This window comes from Jaculus jaculus, chromosome 13 (genome assembly GCF_020740685.1).
Source record: "Jaculus jaculus isolate mJacJac1 chromosome 13, mJacJac1.mat.Y.cur, whole genome shotgun sequence".
Taxonomy (NCBI): domain Eukaryota; kingdom Metazoa; phylum Chordata; class Mammalia; order Rodentia; family Dipodidae; genus Jaculus; species Jaculus jaculus.
In genome coordinates, this window is record NC_059114.1 from 33966291 (window position 1) to 33986410 (window position 20120).

The 20120-nt window shown below is 44.5% G+C and overlaps 1 protein-coding gene across 4 annotated transcripts in view; it reads right to left on the reverse strand.

The window, feature by feature from the left end:
* Nucleotides 1-20120, reverse strand: part of Arhgef37 (Rho guanine nucleotide exchange factor 37) — a 102909-nt gene that overhangs the window by 28287 nt on the left and 54502 nt on the right. For all 4 annotated transcript variants that reach the window (XM_045133087.1, XM_045133086.1, XM_045133085.1 and 1 more), the window contains exons 3-4: nucleotides 18358-18481; nucleotides 11175-11322 (exon numbers count right to left, since the gene is read on the reverse strand). In XM_045133087.1, coding sequence (XP_044989022.1) covers nucleotides 11175-11322; nucleotides 18358-18481 — 272 coding nt within the window. The remainder of the gene's footprint in view (nucleotides 1-11174; nucleotides 11323-18357; nucleotides 18482-20120) is intronic.

Below are 20120 nucleotides of genomic sequence, written 5' to 3' on the forward strand. Positions count from 1 at the left end.
AGAGCAAGAAAGAGGCAGAGAAAGAGAGAGAGAATGGGCATGCCAGGGCCTTTCAGCTGCTGTGAATGAACTCCAGACATGCACCCCCTTGTGCATATATGTGACATTGCACACTTGTGTCTGGCTATGAGTAGGACCTGGAGATTCAAACAAGCGTTCTTAGTCTTCGCAGGCAAGTGCCTTAACTGCTAAGCCATCTCTTCAGTCACCCCCTCCCCGGCCCATGACTTTAAATATACCCCACATCCACATCTACACCTCCATCTTCCCTGTAGGGCTTCAGACACACTATACAACTCAATTGGCAACCTTATATCTGTAATCAAATCTATCCCCAAGCACAACCCTAAGTAGCTATCTACATAGTAGTTTGTTTAACAAAATGGTCTGTTGCTTTAAAAATAGTTTTTAAATCACAGGGACATAATTTTTAGAGATGCATTTAAAGTATTTAGGGACAAAAGTCCTAACCTCTTTGAAATTAATAGTTTAGCATAAAAATAGGTGAAGTTCCTGCTCCAGGGTACCTCGGGAGTAGCTGCCTTCATCTGGGGGATGACCTAGGCTCTTTTAGATTGAGACAATTGGTTATCTCTCTATTCCGCTTCCTTAAGTAATTAATAAGCTTACCTGCAGAGATATGGATTAACAAAAAAATCTTTTAAAACAGAGATGCCAAGATTTTATCACATTAAAATGCTGCCTTATGAATTCAAATAAAAGAACAAAGTTAACCAAATGTGTTAACCATGATTTTTTTTTAAGACTTGTATAACTGATCTTCTGTGTGTTCCATAATCATTCTTGGAACCAAAAGCCTATGAAGATGTAGGAACTAAAAGAACAACCAATATGTTGGTCCCTGTCCCCAGGTCAAGCAGGCCCTCTGAGACGACAGGACAGTTTTAAAAGGTTCTACAGGGACTGGAGAGAGATGGATCAATGATTAAGAATCTTCCCTGCAAAGCCTAACAATCCAGGCTCCATTCCCCAGTACTCACTTAAGCCAGTTGCACAGTGGCACATGCATCTGGAGTTTGTTTGCAGTGGCTGGAGGCCCTGACAGCCCTTTCCTTCCTTCCTTCCTTCCTTCCTTCCTTCCTTCCTTCCTTCCTTCCTTCCTTCCTTCCTTCCTCCCTCCCTCCCTCCCTCCCTCCCTCCCTCCCTCCCTTCTTTCTTTCTTTCTTTCTTTCTTTCTCTCTCCTCTATATCTCTCTCTGCTTGCAAATAAATAAATAATTGTTTTTCTTTTTTCTTTCTTTTTTTTTTTTTACAAAAAGGTCCTACAGCTTTGGTAAGTCATCTGTCCTCTTAATCAGAGGCAATGGGGACCCAGAGATTTGCTCCAACCAGTAGACAGTCTGCAAAAGGAGGGTCAAGACGGAGGAAAAGATCCTCAGTGCTTCCAAGGGAAGCCACATGATCAGCAGGACCCTGCCTCATTCCAACAGATGGTATAAATAGTCTGAAAGAGCAGGGCGTGGTATTGCACACCTTTAATCTCACCACTCAGGAGGCAGAGGTAGGAGGAATGCTGTGAGTTCAAGGCCACCCTGAGACTACAGAGTAAATTCCAGATCAGCCTGGGCTAGAAGGAGACCCTATCTAGAAAAACAAAACAAACAACAGCAACAACACCACACACACACCACAACAACAACAACAAAAAGAACAGCAGAAGCCAGGTGTGGTGGTGCGTGCCTTCAATCCCAGCACTTGGGAGGCAGAAGTAGGAGGATCGCTGTGAGTTTGAGGCCACCCAGAGACTACATAGTGAATTCCAGGTCATCATCGCTTCTCGACCTTTTGGCTAAGATCTAGTGTGAATTCCAGGTCAGCCTGGGCTAGATTGAGACCCGACATTGAAAAACATATATATTTTTAAATGTTTACTTTTGCTCATTTATGGAGGTAAATGTGGGAATGTTCATTACATTATCCTATTTTTATAGGTTGGGAATTACTTATATAGGTCCACTCCACTGATGCCTACATGATCATTTCTAGCCTTTTTATTGATGGGTGTCAGGAGCCCCAGGTCAAGGGCAACTGGGCAGAGGTTCTAGCATGTTTTCCTTGATTGCCAGCTTCTGAAGAGCCTACAGAGTTTTGGCCCAAGTTGCTCAACTCCAAGAAGCCTCATGAACGCTCCTCAGAACCTCCAGCACTTCCACAATGAAGCTCTTGTCTCTTTTTCTTCCTAAGGAAAAATCTCCAGATCCTTTGTCCAGAAAAGATCAGCCTGCAGCTAAGAATAGACAGAGCAGGTGGGAGCCCACAGCGGCTATGGGAGTCGGGGGGGGGGGGGCAGGGGGATTATGGCCAGGGTACGCCTACACTGTCCATCTGCTCTCCCAAGGGCTTCCTGAGCTTGGCTGACCCTGAGCAGTGGAAATGGAAACAGAAGCAGATATTTGTAAAACTCCATCCTCTGGGCATTTATGGGAAAGAGCCAGCTGCCTCTTGGGGACACCTGTCACCTTACAAATCAGAGGACAAAGGGTCCTTTAAGAAGTGACCAACAGTCATCAATCACTACAGAATGGTGGGAAGTGTTCATGTTGGTAGCCTTTCTAAAGTAATTTGGAGAAATGTTCTATGTGGCCCATCAGACAGTCAAGAAGAATGGAAAGATAATATGTAAGGTTGGGGGAAGATGAGGAAAGAGGACTTCTGACATTCTCCTGGGAGTACTGCTGGGAGAGATCTGCTCACAGAACTGCTAAGCAGTTTGCAAAAATGTACAAACCCTTTGCTCCACCAACTCCAGCCTAGATATCTGCCAGCAGAAATCTGGGCTCAAGCAAACCAGGGTAAAGGTAGATTATTCAGCAACTCCAGAGTTGCAGAAAAGAAAACTGGAAGCAACCTCAAAAGCCATCTATAGACAAAAAGTCACCCAGAGACTGTGAGCCATGTTGGAAAGAACTCTGCATAGCCATTAAAAGAGCATGGGAGGTGTAGCAGACAGCTTCAGGTTCGCTGAGATAAACTTCTAGACCAGGCACAGTTATGGAGGAAGGGATTTATTGAAGCTTACAGATCCAGGGGAAGTTCCATAATGGCAGAAGAAGCTGGTCTGCCATCACAGGCCCAAACAGAGAAAGAGAGGGAAGTACAAGCCTAAAGGTCAAAAGCCACACAGCACACTTCAGGAACTCCAGCTAGGCACACTTTGCATATCTTTAGATTGAAATCTGAAACCCACCACCACACCTAAAGATCCACCCAGTGACACTGCCTTCAGCCAGCCAGGTGGCTACAGAATGCACACTACAAACAATAAAGGACTGAATATATTGGGGGCCATCTATTCAAACCACCACAGAGGGGTTGGAGAGATGACGTAGTGGTCAAGGCACTTGCCTGCAAACCCTAACAACGTGGGTTCGATTCCCCAGCACCCATATAAAGCAAGATACAGAAAGTGGCACATTCATCTGGAGTTCATCTGCAGCCATTGGAGGGCCTGGTGCTCCCATTCTCCCTCTCTGCTCTCTTCTCTCCTCCTCTCCCCCCACCCCCCGCTTGAAAACCAATAAATAAAAATATTTTTAAAAGGAATATGGGATAACTATTCATACTATTGTAAAAAGATACTCATGAGGCTAGAGAGATGGCTTAGCAGTTAAGGTGCTTGCCTGCAAAGCCTAAGGACCCAGGTCCAATTCTCCAGGTCCCACATAAGCCAGATAAACATGGTGGTGCATGTGTCTGGAGTTCATTTGCAGTGGCTAGAAGCCCTGGCGCATCCATTCACGCTGTCTGAAATAAATAAATAAAAATAAATCTTAAAAAAAAGGAATATGGGAGAACTGTTCATACTATTGTGAAAAGATACTCATGGGACTGGAGAGATGGCTTAGTGGTTAAGGCACTTGCCTGTAAAGCCAAAGGACCCAGGTTCAATTCCCCAGGACACACATAAACCAGATGTGCAAGGTGGTACATGCGTGTAGAACTCATTTGCAGTAGCTGGAGGCCCTGATGTGCCCCCCATCTGCTTCTCATTCTCTCTCTCAAATAAATAAGTAAATAAATAAATAAATGTAAAATATTTAAAAAGCTACTCATGGCTATGATTATGTGAAAAAGTTCTAGAATAGTATGCATAGTAAGATCATAGTAAGAGCAGGCTGGAGGGATGGTTTAGCAGTTAAGGTGCTTGCCCACAAAGCCAAAGGACCCAAGTTTGATTCCCCAGGACCCAAGCAAGCCAGATGCACAAGGTGGCACATGCATCTGGAGTTCCTTTGCAGTGGCTGAAGGCCTTGGCATGCCCATTCTTTCTCTCTTTTTCAAATAAATAAATAAAAATTTTTAAATCTGCACATCTGTCTCTATCTACCTGTCTAGATAGAGACAGGTATCTACCTGTATCCACCTGTCTAGAATTAAATAGAAGAGAATATGATGGAGAATAACTTTTGGGGGAGGGCTGAACAAATAGGTGAACAAGGGAGAGTGGACTTGTGTGATATATTTATGTTTTTTTTTGAACATTATGTTTATATTTTTAAAACCCAATTAGCTGATAAGGAAAAACAGATAGGTGAGCTGCCTCTTTCTAGCACTGTGGCTTACAGATTCCAGGGATGATTCATCTCTGCTGGGCCCTCCTCTGCCCCATGCTGTGGAATTGCCTCCCCTGATAAAGCAGAGCTCCCTGTCTCTGCAAATGTTGAGACTTTTGAGTCCTGGCTCTTTAGCGGTACAGCTGCCTTCAAAATCAGGCTAAGGCCAAACCCTCCACAGCTCACCCACTCAAAGATGGGGCAGCCTGCATTCTGAAATCATAAAGAACCTAGAAATACCATCTATGTGGGCAGCTGAGAAGGAACAGTTTATGGCTAGTGTGGTTTGGTGATTCTAGCAAGTCATACTCAAGAAAGAATTCTCTGGTCAAAGAAAGGCATGAAACAGCCAAGATCGTTACTATAAGGTAGAGGAGATCAGCAGTCAGGCTGATGGGAAGAATATCACTCCTGGCACAGCCTTGTACCTACAAGTCGTGAGGGACACAGGTATTTAGTGGGCAAGGACCAGACACCTGGATGTCTTACATGCACAGACCTGTCCTACACAGAATAACTCCAGGTTCTACATGTCCCCCTGCACATTCAAAACCTGAGTAAGGGCCTCAAAATGTACTGTAATTCCAAGAACCAAAATAGATTTTTGACACTATGACTCTATCATCACATGACAGGGCACTGGGGACTACTGGGCTGGGATTCTATCTTTCATTCCTCAGACTCAGGTCACATGCAAGAACACCAGCCCTCCTCTTCCTCTCTGCCTCCTTCCTCTGAGAAGGTCTGTATTCTTTTCCTTTTTTGTGTGTCATATGCAAGAAGTCTGGATGGTTTCCACTCCTAGTTGCTGTTCTTGGGTACACACATTCTCTGTTCCTTCAGCTCCTTGTTCTTGTTACACAGTATGGCTTCAGGCTTTTCTTTCCTCAAATGCAACTTTAGTCACTATAAGTAGCAAGAATCAGAATGCTTCATTTTACTCTTTAACATCATGGCGCCCTAGTGAGGGACTATAGGGTCTAGATAGCTCCCTTGCCTGGGAGCTGGATAGGGAAAAGAGCCCAAGTTACAGCAGCTCTACTCTTTTACCAGCGTGCCCCAAAGTGGTGACCTGCGATGGTCGAGAGGACAGCTCACTTCCTGGCTCTTCTCCCCTGAGTGGGTGAATTTTCCTGCTTCCAGACTCTTTTGGCAGGTTTTCTGGACCTGGGTGGTACATAAGGGACCAATCAATGTCCACATCTGTTTGAGATGACCAATTGGGACATGGGGTGGAGAGACTTCCCTTAGCCAAGAAAGACTCAGCTCCCATAGCGTGGTGGGTTACCAGCTCTGGGTCTCCTCCTCCCAGGAGTCTGTGTTCTCTGTGCCTATTTCACATTAAATAAACTTTATCCTGGTTTGCTTTTAATATTTTTTCCCTGCCTTTCAATTTTTGTGGGTAGGGGTGTTGAAACAGTCTCACTCTAGCATGAGCTGACCTGAAACTCACTCTGTAGCTCCACGCTGGCCTCTTAAGGGGATTCTACCTTAGCCTCCCAAGTGTTGGGATTCCCATACCTGGCTTCCTTTTGATTCTTTAATCTGGAGAAAATAAACCTGAACTCTAGATGGTAACACAAGCTCACAATGAAATTCAATTAGAAATGATTTTCCTCTATTTTATTTTATTGTATTTATTTATTTATGAGAGATAGAGAGAGAATGGGCATGTCAGGGCCTTAAGCCACTGCAAACGAACTACAGATGCATATGCCACTTTGTGTATCTGGCTTACATGGGTACTGGGGATTGAACCTGGGTCCTTAGACTTCACAGGCAAGTGCCTTAACTGCAAAGCCATCTCTCCAGCCCCTGATTTTCCATTTGGAAAAATATTTTTTTAGCCAGGCATAGTGGCATATGCCTTTAACCCCAGACTTGGGAGGCAGAGGTAGGAGAATCACTGTGAGTTTGAGGCCACTCTGAGACTACATAGTGAATTCCAGGTCAGTATGGGTTATAGTGAGATCCTACCTCAAAAAAAAAACAAAAAAATATTAACTTTATATGTGTGTGTGTGTGTGTGTGTGTGTGTGTGTGAGAGAGAGAGAGAGAGAGAGAGAGAGAGAGAGAGAGAGAGAGAGAGAAAGAGAAAGAGAAAGAGAAAGAGAACAGGCATGCCAGGGTCTCCAGCCATTGCAAATGAACTCCAGATACATGCACCACTATGTGCACCTGGCTTATGTGGGTTCTGGGGAATCAAACCTGGGTCCTTAGGTTTTGCAAGTAAGTACCTTAACCACTAAGCCATCTCTCCAATTTTCCTTTTATTTCTCCTTTATATTATTGTAATCATTATATTGACTTTTCATTTGCATATGTAGGCAGGATGTATTTTTCAGATATACTGCAGGATAATAAGTGCGATTAATATTTATTGTAAAAGTAGGTATTGGCACTAATGGAGTTGAGAGCCACAGTATGAGCTCACAGAAAACAGAACTCCCACTTAGCCAAGATGACTAGAATAGCTGGGACATATTTAGTGTCCCTTGTGTGCCATATGTCTCCGTTCCACCAGGTGCTGTTGACTCCCATCTGACTCATAATGGAACTAGGTTTGAGATGTGAAATGGCACTCACAGTAAGGGGCTGAGTCAGATCTGTCACTAGGCAGCCTGGCTTCAGGGCTGCCAGGAACAGCTTAGCCTGCAAGAGGATGGGACAAACAACAGCTTCTGTGCCAACCAGTCAGTGCTTCTCACTTGTCTGAACTAGATGCCAACACTGGATTTTTCTCTAGAAAAATCTGAGGCTGTGGCCACAGGAGACTCACATGCCTATCAGGTAACCTAGGCAGAACTGCCCTTTGAAAGTAACTCTGAAGCCCCTCCTGCTACCAAGAAATAGAGTGTTTCCCTAACCCTAAGACTAGGCTGGGGTGGGACTTGATTTGAGGGACAACAGAGTTGCAAAGGTTTTGCTCTCTACCTGTGGCGAGCCCTGCCACCATCCTCTGAACAGGACAGAGACCATGTGACTAGAGCTGAATCTGCTCTTGTGTCTCATACATGAAAGAGCCCAGCAGGATCAGCACAGCTGACCTGCAGCTGACTATAGATACTGCAGATGTTCAGTCAGGACCAGAAGAATCATTTGCTGAGCCCAAATAAACTGATGCTATGCAGCAGTGGAAGCTAAGTGAATGTTTTAAGCTACTGTTTGGGGTGGTTTGTTAGCTAGCAAAAGCTACAACAACACCGCCCCCCCCCCACCAAGGACAGGCTACAGCTGCATCCTATACAGGGTCTGTCATCTCCAGTTTACCACAGTCTCTAATACTCCATTCTGACTCTCAGTGGGCACCTCGCTTCCTTGGTTTTTGTAATTTGTCTCCCTCCTATAGAAATGTATTTGGTGGCGCACACCTTTAATCCCAGCACTTGGGAAGCAGAGGTAGAAAGATCACTGTGAGTTCAAGGCCAGCCTGAGACTACATAATGAATTCCAGGTCAGCCTGGGATAGAATAAGACCTTACCTTGAAAAAATAAAACAAAAAAGAAAGAAAGGTACTCAATGACCCTTGCAAAAACTTACCTTTGTGAGACAGATGATGGGAAATGAGTACAGTTTGTGTGGAGGGAGGGAACATCCAGAACATAAGCACTTGGAAAGGCAACGCTGAGGGAAGAGGGAGGCTGAACAGTGAGAAGAGAAGGGAAGGAGGTGGCTCCTTGTGGGACAATCTGATCTGTAAACACCCGCTTTGGTGCTCATTCTCTCAGGTGTAAAAGGAACATCTGCATCCGGTGACAGCAATGCCCTGTGCCCTTCCTGCACTCTCTGCTTTCTGAAAATAACCTGCCTCCATCTTCAGGCAGTGAGCGTGGCCAGCGAGAAAAACATAGCACTTCTTTGTTTACTTTTGTTTCAGTTTCTTTTTTTTCTTCTTCTTTGAGACAGGTTGCTATGTCACCCAGGCTGGCCTTGAAACTACAGCAATCCTCTTTCCTCAGCCGCAGCTATGTGCCAACCATAGCACCTCCCCCCACCCACACTTTTTTTTTTTTTTTTTTTTTTTTTTTTGGTTTTTCAAGGTAGGGTCTCACTCTAGCCCAGGCTGACCTGGATTTCAGTATGTAGTCTCAGGGTGGCCTCAAACTAGCAGTGATCCTCCTACCTCTGTCTCCCGACTGCTGACATTAAAGGCGTGTGCCACCACACCCAGCAACCATAGCCTTTTTGATACAGAAAATGAAGCAGTAAACGAGGCATGGTGGTGCACGCCTTTAATCCAGCACTCAGGAGGCAGAGGTAGGAGGATTACCATGAGTTCAAGGCCACCCTAGGACTACATAGTGAATTCCAAGTCAGCCCAGGCTAGAGCGAGACACTACCTTGGGGGTAAAAAGGAGCAGCAATACAATTCACAAGAAAGGATGGACAAAGGACTCTTAAATATCCAGAACAATAACCAATAAGTGAAACTATGAAACAATGCTGAGACCCTCATCTTCACCTATCCCAATTCAAACATCTTAAAGTTTAATAACACACTGTATTAGAAAAGGTGGGGTAAACAGACTCTGTCCATTACAGATAGGAATATAAACTGACATGCCTCTACTCAGGGAATTTTATAGCTTATCAAAATATTGGTAGATTTTTTTTTGTCCTTTGATCTAGCAATTCAATTTCTGGAAATGTTTGTTGTTGTTGTTGCTGCTGTTTGGCTTTTGGTGTTTCAAGGTAGTGTCTCGCTCTAGCCCAGGCTGATTTGGAATTTATTATGTGTGGAATTCATCAACTCATATTGGCCTGGATCTCACTGCAATCCTTCTACTTCAGCCTCCTGAGTGCTAGGATTAAAAGCGTGTACCACCATACCTGGCTGGAAATATATTTTACACATAGACTTGTAAAGATGTAAGACCACTGAAGTTCTGAAATAAATTCTGTAGTGCTACCTCAATATCAAGAGAACCAAAATAAAGCAAATACACCACACATTCCCCCCCCCCCACCTCTCTCTTTAAACTGGCCAGGCCACCTGGAACAAGAAGATGTTGAAGATTCAACACAAATAGTATATGTTGAAATGGAAAGACCTCTAAGAGAGATATGCACATATTGGCTAAATAAAAACACAAGCTTTTATCTACAAGGTAGGAAAATTTGGCCAGCCAGGCCAAATGAGCCAATGGGTACAATAGTGGCACATCTGTTATGGGGCAAACCAGCCGCCCTCTAATTTGACTGGAGGCCCGCTCCATAGGAGGGAATACATCCCTGATACTGAAAACCTACAACAGGGCTAGTCATGAACCCTAGGGGTGTAACATCTGCTGCTGTCTGGCTTAATGTATATAATATGCTCATCAAGCTGTCCAGTAAGCACTTCTCTTAATGCTCATACCCATATATTAATGCTACTCTCACTTTTGGTCACAGAACCTTCTCTTTTCAGATGTCAGTGACCCTGAGATGACTCAGAAGGCACCACAGTGCTGAGAGAAGTGACAGGAGTGCTTAGCACTGAAATATCTCCATCACACCTTCCATGGCTCAGGGTCCATTTCAGAAGAGGTGGCAGAAAGAATGTAAGGGCCAAAAGAAGCATAGGACTCCTTACAACATACTATTCCAGACACAAAATGGCCTGAATATCCATGACCTCACAGTGCCTGACACTACCTACACAAGACCATCATAATAGGAGGAAAAGATCATGACATCAAAATAAAAGAGACTGATTGAGAGAGGGAGGGGATATGATGGAGAGCGGAGTTTCAAAGGGGAAAGTGGGGGGAAGGAAGGAATTACCATGGGATATTGTTTACAGTTATGGAATTTGTCAATAAATAATAATAATAATAAAAGTTAGGAAAGCCAGGCAGGGTGGAGCACACCCTTAATCCCAGCACTTGGGAGGCAGAGGTAAGTGAATCACTGTGAGTTCAAGGCCACCCTGACACTACATAGTGAATTCCAGGTCAGCCTGAGATAGAGTGAGACCCTACCTCAAAAAAAAGTTAGGGAAATACGAGGCTGGGGAGATGGTTCTGTAGTTAGAGGCTTTTGCTTGCAAAGCCTACTGGCCCTGGATTCAATTCCTCAGTAATCACGTAAAACCAGATGCACAAAGTGGTACATACATCTGGAGTATGTTTGCAGCTGTAAGACCTGGTGTGCCCATACTCACTCTTTCCCTCTCTCAGACATACACAAATAAATATAATATTTTTATAGATGTTTATATTTTTTTGAAGTAGGCTCTCACTCTAGTACAGGCTGATCTGGAACTCACTGTAGTTTCAGGCTGATCTAGAGCTCACAGTGATCCTCCTATCACTGTTTCCTAAGGCTAGGATTAAAGATGTGTGCCCCTATGCCCACCTAAAAACACATCTTAAAATAAAAGTTACAAAAATAACACTACACATGTGTAATAGCTCATACATGCAAAATATATAAGAACTCTACAGTGAAAAGGAAATGGTTACAAGGGAGTGTAAGGAAGATTTAGAGCTTTGTTGTTTGAAACCACTGAGATCTGAGGGCTGCTTGTCTTGGCAGAATGGCCTGGACTATCCTGACTGATATGGGCACTGGGGCCAATGGGACAGGAATGAGGGCTCTGTGGTCATGCTACTCACACCACTGCCTCAATGATGCCCTGGATCTCCTGCTGCAGCTCTGGCTCCTTCCTGTATGCATTGACCAGCAGCAGGGCCTGGTCGTAGTTAGCACAGTAGACCTTATAGACTTGCTCGAACTCCTCGTGGAATTGCAGGAACAAGTTACCTGATGGTGAACAAGCAACAAGGATTACAAAGGGCATGTCTGCATGTCCCCTGCTTGAAACAGAGAGGTAGTAGATGAGCCACCCAGCTCTGCAGTGAGACTTCACCCACATGTCACTGAGTAGGCTACCTTGCCTTCCTCTTTCTCTTTACTACCTGTTTCATAAGGTTGCTAAAAGATGGAGTGACAGAATGGTGGAGAACACAGCTTCTGAGACTATGGGATGGGGCCCCCAAGTGGGGTTACATAAATGAATGTGGGGTTGTGGGACAAATTATAAAAAAATTTGGCAATAATACCCAAAGACGAAAAATTCATTCAAAAGCAAATGTGTAATGAATCCAAAGTGTTTCTGGATGCGCTCACCTGTTACCCCCCGTGTCTTCAGTGCAGCCTTGGCTCTGAACACACGCTGTGCACACCTTGTTTATACTGCACATGCTGTTGTGCCATGCAACCTCCAGCGCTGCCTGAAACACCTTAGCTCGGACTCAGACTGCTGTATCTTATGAATTACAGTGTTTTTACAGTACACACACAGTTTTCTGCTCTTAGAGAAACATAATGCTTTAGGAGCTGGTAGGATTGCTCAGCAATAAAGGCATTTGTTTGCAAATCCTGCCAGCCTTTGATTCCCAAACCACCCACATAAGCCAGACATAAGCATCTAGTATTCATTTGCAGTGGCAAGAGGCCCTGACCCACCCATACACACACATATGCAAATAAATATCTTTAAAAAGAAACAATGCTGTATTTAGGGGCAGAGCACCTCTCTGACATGGCAGAGCACTTGCCTGGCATGCAGGAAGCCCTGGTTCCATCACTAGCACCACATAAAGCCAAGCATGGTAGCACATGGCTCTGTAATCCTAGCACTCAGGAGATGGACACGGAGGATTAGAAGTTGTTTTTTGGGGGGCGGGGGATCAAGGTAGGGTCTCACTCTAACTCAGGATAACCTGGAATTCACTATGGAGTGTCAGGGTAGCCTCGAACTCACGGCAATCCTTCTACCTCTGCCTCCCGAGTGCTGGGTATTAAAGGTGTGCACCACAACACCTGGCTAGGATTAGAAGTTTAAAGGATTCATGAAACACTATCTCAAAAAAAAGAGAGAGAGAGGGCTGGAGAGATGGTTCAGCAGTTAAGCATTTTCCTGTGAAGCCAAAGAACCCAGGTTCGATTCTCCAGGACCCATGCAAGCCAGATGCACAAAGGGTATGTTTGCAGTAGCTAGAGGCCCTGGCACACCCATTCTCTCTCTGTCTGCCTCTCTTCTTTCTCACACTCTGCTTGCAAATAAATAAATTTACAAGAGAGAGAGAGAATGCTCAGTGGTTAAAAGTGTTTGCTGCACAAGCCTGATGAGTAGAGTTCAGATCCCAAGAGCCCACATCAAAGGCAGACATTGCAGCACAGGAATCCTCGCAGGACCAGCCAGGTGGTCGGCAGAACCAGTAGAACACTGGCAGCTCATCGGCAAGTTAGCCTGTATACACGGCAGAAAACAGCCAGAAAGACCCATCTCCACCACGGTGAAAAGTGACCACCTGCATCCCAAGGTGTCCTCCACATGTGTCATCGCAAGCACATACATACTCTCTCTCTCTCTCTCTCTCTCTCTCTCTCTCTCACACACACACACACACACACACACACACACACACACACACACACACGGGAGATGAGAGGGCAGAGAGACAGAGAGAGAAAGACTGGAACATAATGTTGGATTATAGAAAACAAAGACTTTGGTTTTTGTTTTTTTTTTTTTTTAAAGATAGTCTCATTCTAGCCCAAAGACTTTTGGTATTTCTTACCATCATTCCTCAGCATATAAATATATTAATATACCTTTGAATTGTATTGTGTTGAATTTAGGCTGAAGAGATGGTTTAGTGCTTAAGGTGCTTGCTTGTGAAGCCCAAGGATCAAGGTTTGATTCCCCAATGCCCACATAAGCCACAAACACAGAGTGGCTCATGCATATGTAGTTCATTTGCAGTGGTTAGAGGCCCTGGTGTGTCCATTCTTTCTCTATCTTCCTCTTTCCCTCTCACTCAAAAAAATAAATAAGTAAAATATTTAAAAATAATGTTTGATTTTAAAATTGTTTTGATTTTAAAAATTGCTATTGAGGGCTGGAGAGATGGCTTAGTGGTTAAGTGCTTGCCTGTGAAGCCTAAGGACCCTGGTTCAAGGCTTGATTCCCCAGGACCCATGTTAGCCAGATGCACAAGGGGGCACACACGTCTGGAGTTCGTTCACAGTGGCTGGATGCCCTGGCGTGCCCATTCTCTCTCTCTCTCTCTCTCTCTCTCTCTCTGCCTCTTTCTGTCTGTAGCTCTCAAATAAATAAATAAAAATAAACAAAAAAATTTTGTAAATTGCTGTTGAAAAATGACAATTGTGGAAAAAGAGGAACCCTTCTACACTGTCAGTGGGAATGTAATCTGGTCCAGCCATTGTGGAAATCAGTGTGGAAGTTCCTGAGACAGCTTCAAACAGATTTACCATTTGACCCAGCTATAGCACTCTTAGGCTATATCCTAAGGACTCATCTCATTACTGTAGAAGTACGTGCTCAACCATGTTTATTGCCGCTCAATTCACAATAGCTAGGAGATGGAACCAGCCTGGATGTCCCTCAACTGATGAGTGGATAGTGAAGATGTGGCACAATTATACATGGAGTTCTACTCAGTGGTGAAGAAAAATAAAGTTATGAAAATTGCAGGGAAATGGATGGACCTGGAAAGAATTAGTGAGGTAACTCAGGCCCAAAAAGCCAAATGTCACATATTCTCCCTCATATGTGGTTCCTAGCTACAAGTGACTGGACTTCTGTGTGAGTTTGGATAAAACTCAGTAGCAGAGGACAGTAAACTATAAAGGGAATAGAAAGGGAGGGAGGGGGACTTAAGAGAATGGTATTGTATATATGTAACTAGAAAAAGAGATTAGTGGGGGGTGAAAACGCCTAAGCGAGGTCAGGGGAAGAGACTGAGTAAAGGAAAGGTGGAGGGAAGGACGAGGGCTAATCAAAATCTAAGAGGGTATGAACAGTCATATGGAAACCTATGTTTTTGGACAATGGAACACCCAGAATCCATAGATTATTACTAGAAAATTTTCAGTGCCAGGAGTGAGATACTTCCAGCGAGTTGTTGGCTAGGGAGGACCCTAGTGCCCTCAAAACATTACAGGCCATTGCCAAGGCTCTTGGTTCCCACCAGGAATAGATGGTTAAGACCCTATTGCTGAAGACTCCACATACTGGGCTGCAAAGTTGCTGAGAAATCCTGCTGGAGCTGAGCTGAAAACCTCATCCATGTAGACCAGCTGACAGAAAGCTGGAACAAGCTATGCTGCATGCAGTTCCATGGGAGGGAGAGAAATCAACAGTGGAGTTAAACAACAGTGAACACTACAAGCCTTAAATTTGGCCAGCCAAGACAAATGAGCCAACAGGTACAATAGTGGCATATCTGTCATGGTGGAAACCAACTGCTCTCTAATTGGACTAGAGGCCCACTCCATGGGAGGGAATACATCCCTGATACTGAAAACCTACAACAGGGGTAGTCATGAGCCCTAGGGGTGTAACGTCTGCTGCTGCCTGGCTAAATGTATATACTATGCTTATCAAACTGCCCAGTAAGCACTTGTCTTAATGTTCATACCTTTATATTAATGCTATTCTCACTTTTGGTTAGAGAAGGCTCTCTTTTCAGATGGTGGTAACCTTGGGATGACTCAGAAGGCACTATGGTGCTGATAAGAAGTGACAGGAGTGCTCAGCACTGAAATCTCTCCAGGAAGGGTAGAACTCCTTACAACGTGCTCTTCCAGACACAAAATGGCCTGGATATCCGTGACTTCACAGTGCCTGACACTACCTACACAAGACCATCATAATAGGTGGAAAAGATGATGACATGAAAATAAAAGAGAAACTGATTGAATGATGGAGAGAATATGATGGAGAGTAGAGTTGCAAAGGGAAAGAGGGGAAGGGAATTACCATGGTTTATTGTCTATAATTATGGAAGTTGTCAATAAAAAAATTGTTTGAGTTGTTGACTTGAGTTTTATAAAAATTGTCAAGTGTTGGGAAGCAGAGGTAGAAGGAACACTGTGAGTTTGAGGCTAACCTAAGACTACAGAGTGAGTTCCAGGTCAGCTTGGGCTAGAGTGAAATCCTACCTCAAAAAAAAAAAAAAAAAAAAACAAAGCTAGGCATGGTCATATATACCTGTAACACCAATCTGGTGGGTGATGGAGTTGGGAGAATTGTTGGGGCTCATGGTCAGTCAGTCTGACTGACAATGGCAGCTCAGGATCAGTGCCTCTATGTCCAGGAAACAATGGAGAAAACCAATAGAGAACACTCAACGTTCATCTGCACACATCAAGCACATCTGCACACACATGTGTGTACTACACATACACACAGCACACATACATACTTCACACACACAGAAACAAAAATATTTTGCATTTTTCAGGCTTTAGCCTTTAGGAATAATTTAAACCTGTTCTTGTTAGTATACAGTAGCTGAAACTGCCATCATAAAAATCATGACATGCACATTTACATTTGGACAGTGCTTTATAGCTTTAAAGCACACACATGACTATTGGATTGTTTATTTAATTTAATTTTATTTGTTTGAGAGAGAGAGAAAGAAAGACAGAGAATGGGCATGCCAAGGCCTGTAGCCACTGCAAACGAACTCCAGATGCACATGCCACCCTTGTGCATCTGGCTTATGTGGGTACTGGAGAATTGAAGCTGGGTCCTTAGGCTTCACAGGCACCTTAACCACTAAGCCATCTCTCCAGCCCACACTAGATTTTTTTGTTTTTGTTTTTGAGGTAGAGTCTCACTCTAGCCTAGGCTGGCCTAGAATTCACTATGTAATCTCAGGTGGCCTTGAACTCACAGCAATCCTCTTACCTCTGCCTCCCAAGTGCTGGGCTTAAAGGTGTACCCCACCACATCCAGCTTTGTTTTTATTTATTTGAGAGAGAGAGAGAGAGAATGGCACACAGGGCCTTTAGTCACTGCAAACTCCAGGCACATGTGCCACCATGTGCATCTGGCTTGAGTGGGTAAGGAGAACTGAACCTCAGTCCTTAGGCTTCACAGGCAAGCACCTTAACCACTAAGCCATCTCTCCAGCCCCTAGATTTTTTTTTCTTTTTTTAGAGAGCAAGCAAGAGCAAGAGAGAGAAAGAATTGGCATGCCAGGGCCTCGGCCACTGCACTCAAACTCCAGGCTCTCGCACCACCTAGTGCGTCCATGCAAACTTGTGCTTGCATCACCTTTGTGCAGCTGTCTTAAATGGGCTCTGGAGAGAGATTGAACATGGGTCCTGAGGCTTCTCAGGCAAGTGCTTTAAACCACTAAGCCATCTCTCCAGCCCACCTAGATTTTTTGGCACAAGGTTTCATGTAGCCCAGGCTGGCCTTGAACCTTCAATCCTCCTGACTCAGCCTCCAGAATGATAGGATTACAGATATGTGCCACCACACCAAGCTACCATTATCTCATTTTATCTTTTTAATGAACTGTAACAAACTCGCCCAGGACCTCAATTTACTAAAACACACAACACAGGGGTCTCTTCACATTCATGAATTCAACTCACCAGTGGTCAGGAATGCTCAAAAAAGAAAACTGTGAGAAAATCTTTAAATATCACAACATAGCAAAAGCCAAGAAACAAGAAGGTAGTGATTGCTTGGGCTCCTTATCGCTGGGTCCCCATGACAAGATCTACAGCAAGGATCAGCACCACAGAGACATCTCAGGGTGGACTGCTACCCCGAGTGCAATGTTTTAATAGCCCAGGCTGCCAGACTCAACCAGAGGGAGCACCAGCTGCTGCCATTTCTTTAGGTGTGAGGCTACACGGGCTTTACTCCAGCACCAGCACTGAGGGCAGTGGCTGGTGGGCTAAGCCTGTTGTCCCTCAGCTTCTACAAGATGCTCCTCTGCAACAGGGCAGAAGGCTTGAGTGCGTGGCAGGTTCCTTCCACTCAGCCCTGGCAGGTCCTGCCAAAGAGGAGCCTCCGCTCCTTCTGCTGTCACCTGGTGCGGTGTACCAACAAAGAGAGCAGCCCAACTGCCAGAGGACTGACTAGCCTCAGATATTCCATCCTTACACTGTTACCAGGAGCTCCCTTCAGGCCTAGAAACCTTCCAGACTCTTGGTCCTTGCTATGACTCTGGGTATCAAGATGGAGGTAGCATGGCCATAGATAGGGACAACCAGGCCATGGACATATCTGAATCTACAGAGCACCCTGTGGACCGCAGAGAGCAGATCTCAGGAGGTCCTGCCGCTGGGTCATTTCTGCCTCCTGCACGTACCATCTCCCCAACCTGCTCAAGGTGAGCACTGCCGTTTTCATCAACAACACTCATAAGTGTCTTCATCTCATGACACTCAGAAGTATTTCTGTTTTGAGTCTAGAAATGGAACCATGCCTCATGGATGCACTTCCTTTAGTGCATGCTGCCTGCAAGCTCTCCAGGGGCCCCAACCTATCCTTGATTCGCTGTGCTTTGCCCTTGTTCACTCTGCTTTGATTTGCTTCATTGTAGACCCTGATGGTCTCTGTATGTAGCCCAGGCTGGTCTTAAACTTTTAAAAATTTTTATTTATTTATTTATTTATTTAATAGGGAGAGATAGAGAGAGAATGGACAGGCTAGGGCCTCTAAGCACTGCAAACAAACTCCAGAGATATGGCCCCTTTGTGCATCTGGCTTCTGTGGTACTGGGGAATCAAACCTGGCTCCTTAGGCTTCACAGGGGAGTAGGCCATAAGGATCAGACATTCTCTTGGGGCCCTGCTGCCCCTAACATGCTGTGCTTCAGGGATCCCCAAACAGACTTGCTTCAAACAGACTTTCCTGTACTGCATTTTCCTGACACTCTGGAGACAGTTCTGCAATGAGCATTCATCGAGGATAATTCCTTGAGACGCCAAGGCCAACAAGTCCCTGGGTCTTTTTCTTACCAATTAGTTGTACTTGCTCCTCTTCCTGGGAAGCTGTCTCCTGCAGCCCACGAAGAAATCTGCTGCTCACCTGGATGATGTCATTGATGTTTGAGAACAGGATATCCAGATCTCCCTGTGGCAGCTAGAAGAAACAATTCTTTTATGAAGGAAGCTAGGAGTCTGGTAGAGGGACTCTATTGGATAATAGACCCCAGCCCACACACCACTGCACTCAGAAAGGCTGACTGCCCAGTGAATATTTAGAAGGATTTTGAAATCTTACAAATTAGGTATTCTTATTAATATAAAAGAAGAAAGGAAGGCAGCAAGTCTTTAGCATGGAGTGAAAGATGATCTAAACCTATTGTTTTTGAATAATGTCACACCCAGAAACCATAGATTTTTACTAGAAAATTTTCAGTACCAGGGATGGGATACCATCCAGTGAGTTCCCTCCCAAGTGCTGGGATTAAAGGCATGCGCCACCACACCTGGCCCATACCCATACATTAATGCTACTCTCATTTTTAGTTAGAGAAGCTTCTCTTTTCAGATGGTGATGACCTTGGGATAACTCATAAGGCACCATGGTACTGAGAAGAAGTAACAGAGGATTGCTCAGCACTGAAATATCTCTATCACACCTTTCAAGGCTCAGGGTCCATTGTGGAAGTTGCAGAAAGAATGCAAGAGCCAATTGAAGGAAAGGACTCCTTACAATGTGCTTGTCCAGAAAGAAAATAGCTTGGATATCCATGACCTCGCAGTGCCTAACACTACCTCCCCAAGACCATCATAATAGGAGGAAAAGATGATGACATCAAAATAAAAGAGAGACTGACTGAGAGGGGGAGGGGATATGATGGAGAGTCGAATTACAGAGGGGAAAGTTGGGGGGGGAATTACCATGGTTTATTATCTATAATTATGGAAGTTGTCAATAAAAAAAGCAAATGGAATAAAAATAACAATGAATGTTAATAAAAAGAAGGAAGGAAGGAACGAAGGAAGGAACGAAGGAACGAAGGAAGGAAGCGCGAGCGAGTTAGCTGATCTGGAAGGGTGAGGAGCTATCCTAGGTCTACTGCTATCGGTTTGCTTTTCCCAGCTTCTCATTTGTCATCTGACAATGGGATGGATACTACAGGCTTGTTTTTAAAATATTTAATTTTTATTTATTTATTTTAGAGAGAGAGAGAAAAAAAAGAAGAGAGAAAGAGAGGGTCAAATAAAAACAGAGAGAATGGGCTGCCAGGACCTCTTGTCATTGCAAACAAACTCCAGATGCATGTGCCACCATCTGGCTTACAAGGGTACTAGAGAATCAAACCTGGGCCCTTTCACTTCCCAGCAAGTGCCTTAACCACTAATCTATCTCTTCAGCCCCTGACATGCTTGGTATTTACTCATTACCTGAAGAGCCATTGCAAATTCCAGCTCCTATAACCAGACTTTATCAGTATTTGAAAACATACAGGAGGGCTTTAACTCCTCCTGTCTTTTCATGGGCAGGAGTTTTTAACACTCTCTCCTCTTTCCTTCTCTCAATCTAATAAAGTCTCTCAACTTAAAAAAGTAGGCTAGAGAGATGGTTCAGTGGTTAAGGTGTTTGCATGCAAAGCCTAATGACCCGGGTTCCATTCCCCAGTGCCCATGTAAAGCCAGATGCACAAAGTGGCACATGCATCTAGAGTTCAGATGCCAGTGCTGGAGGCCCTGTCATGCCCAATCTCTCTGTGTCTGTCTCCTATCTCTGCCTCTGCTTGTAAGTAAATAACAAA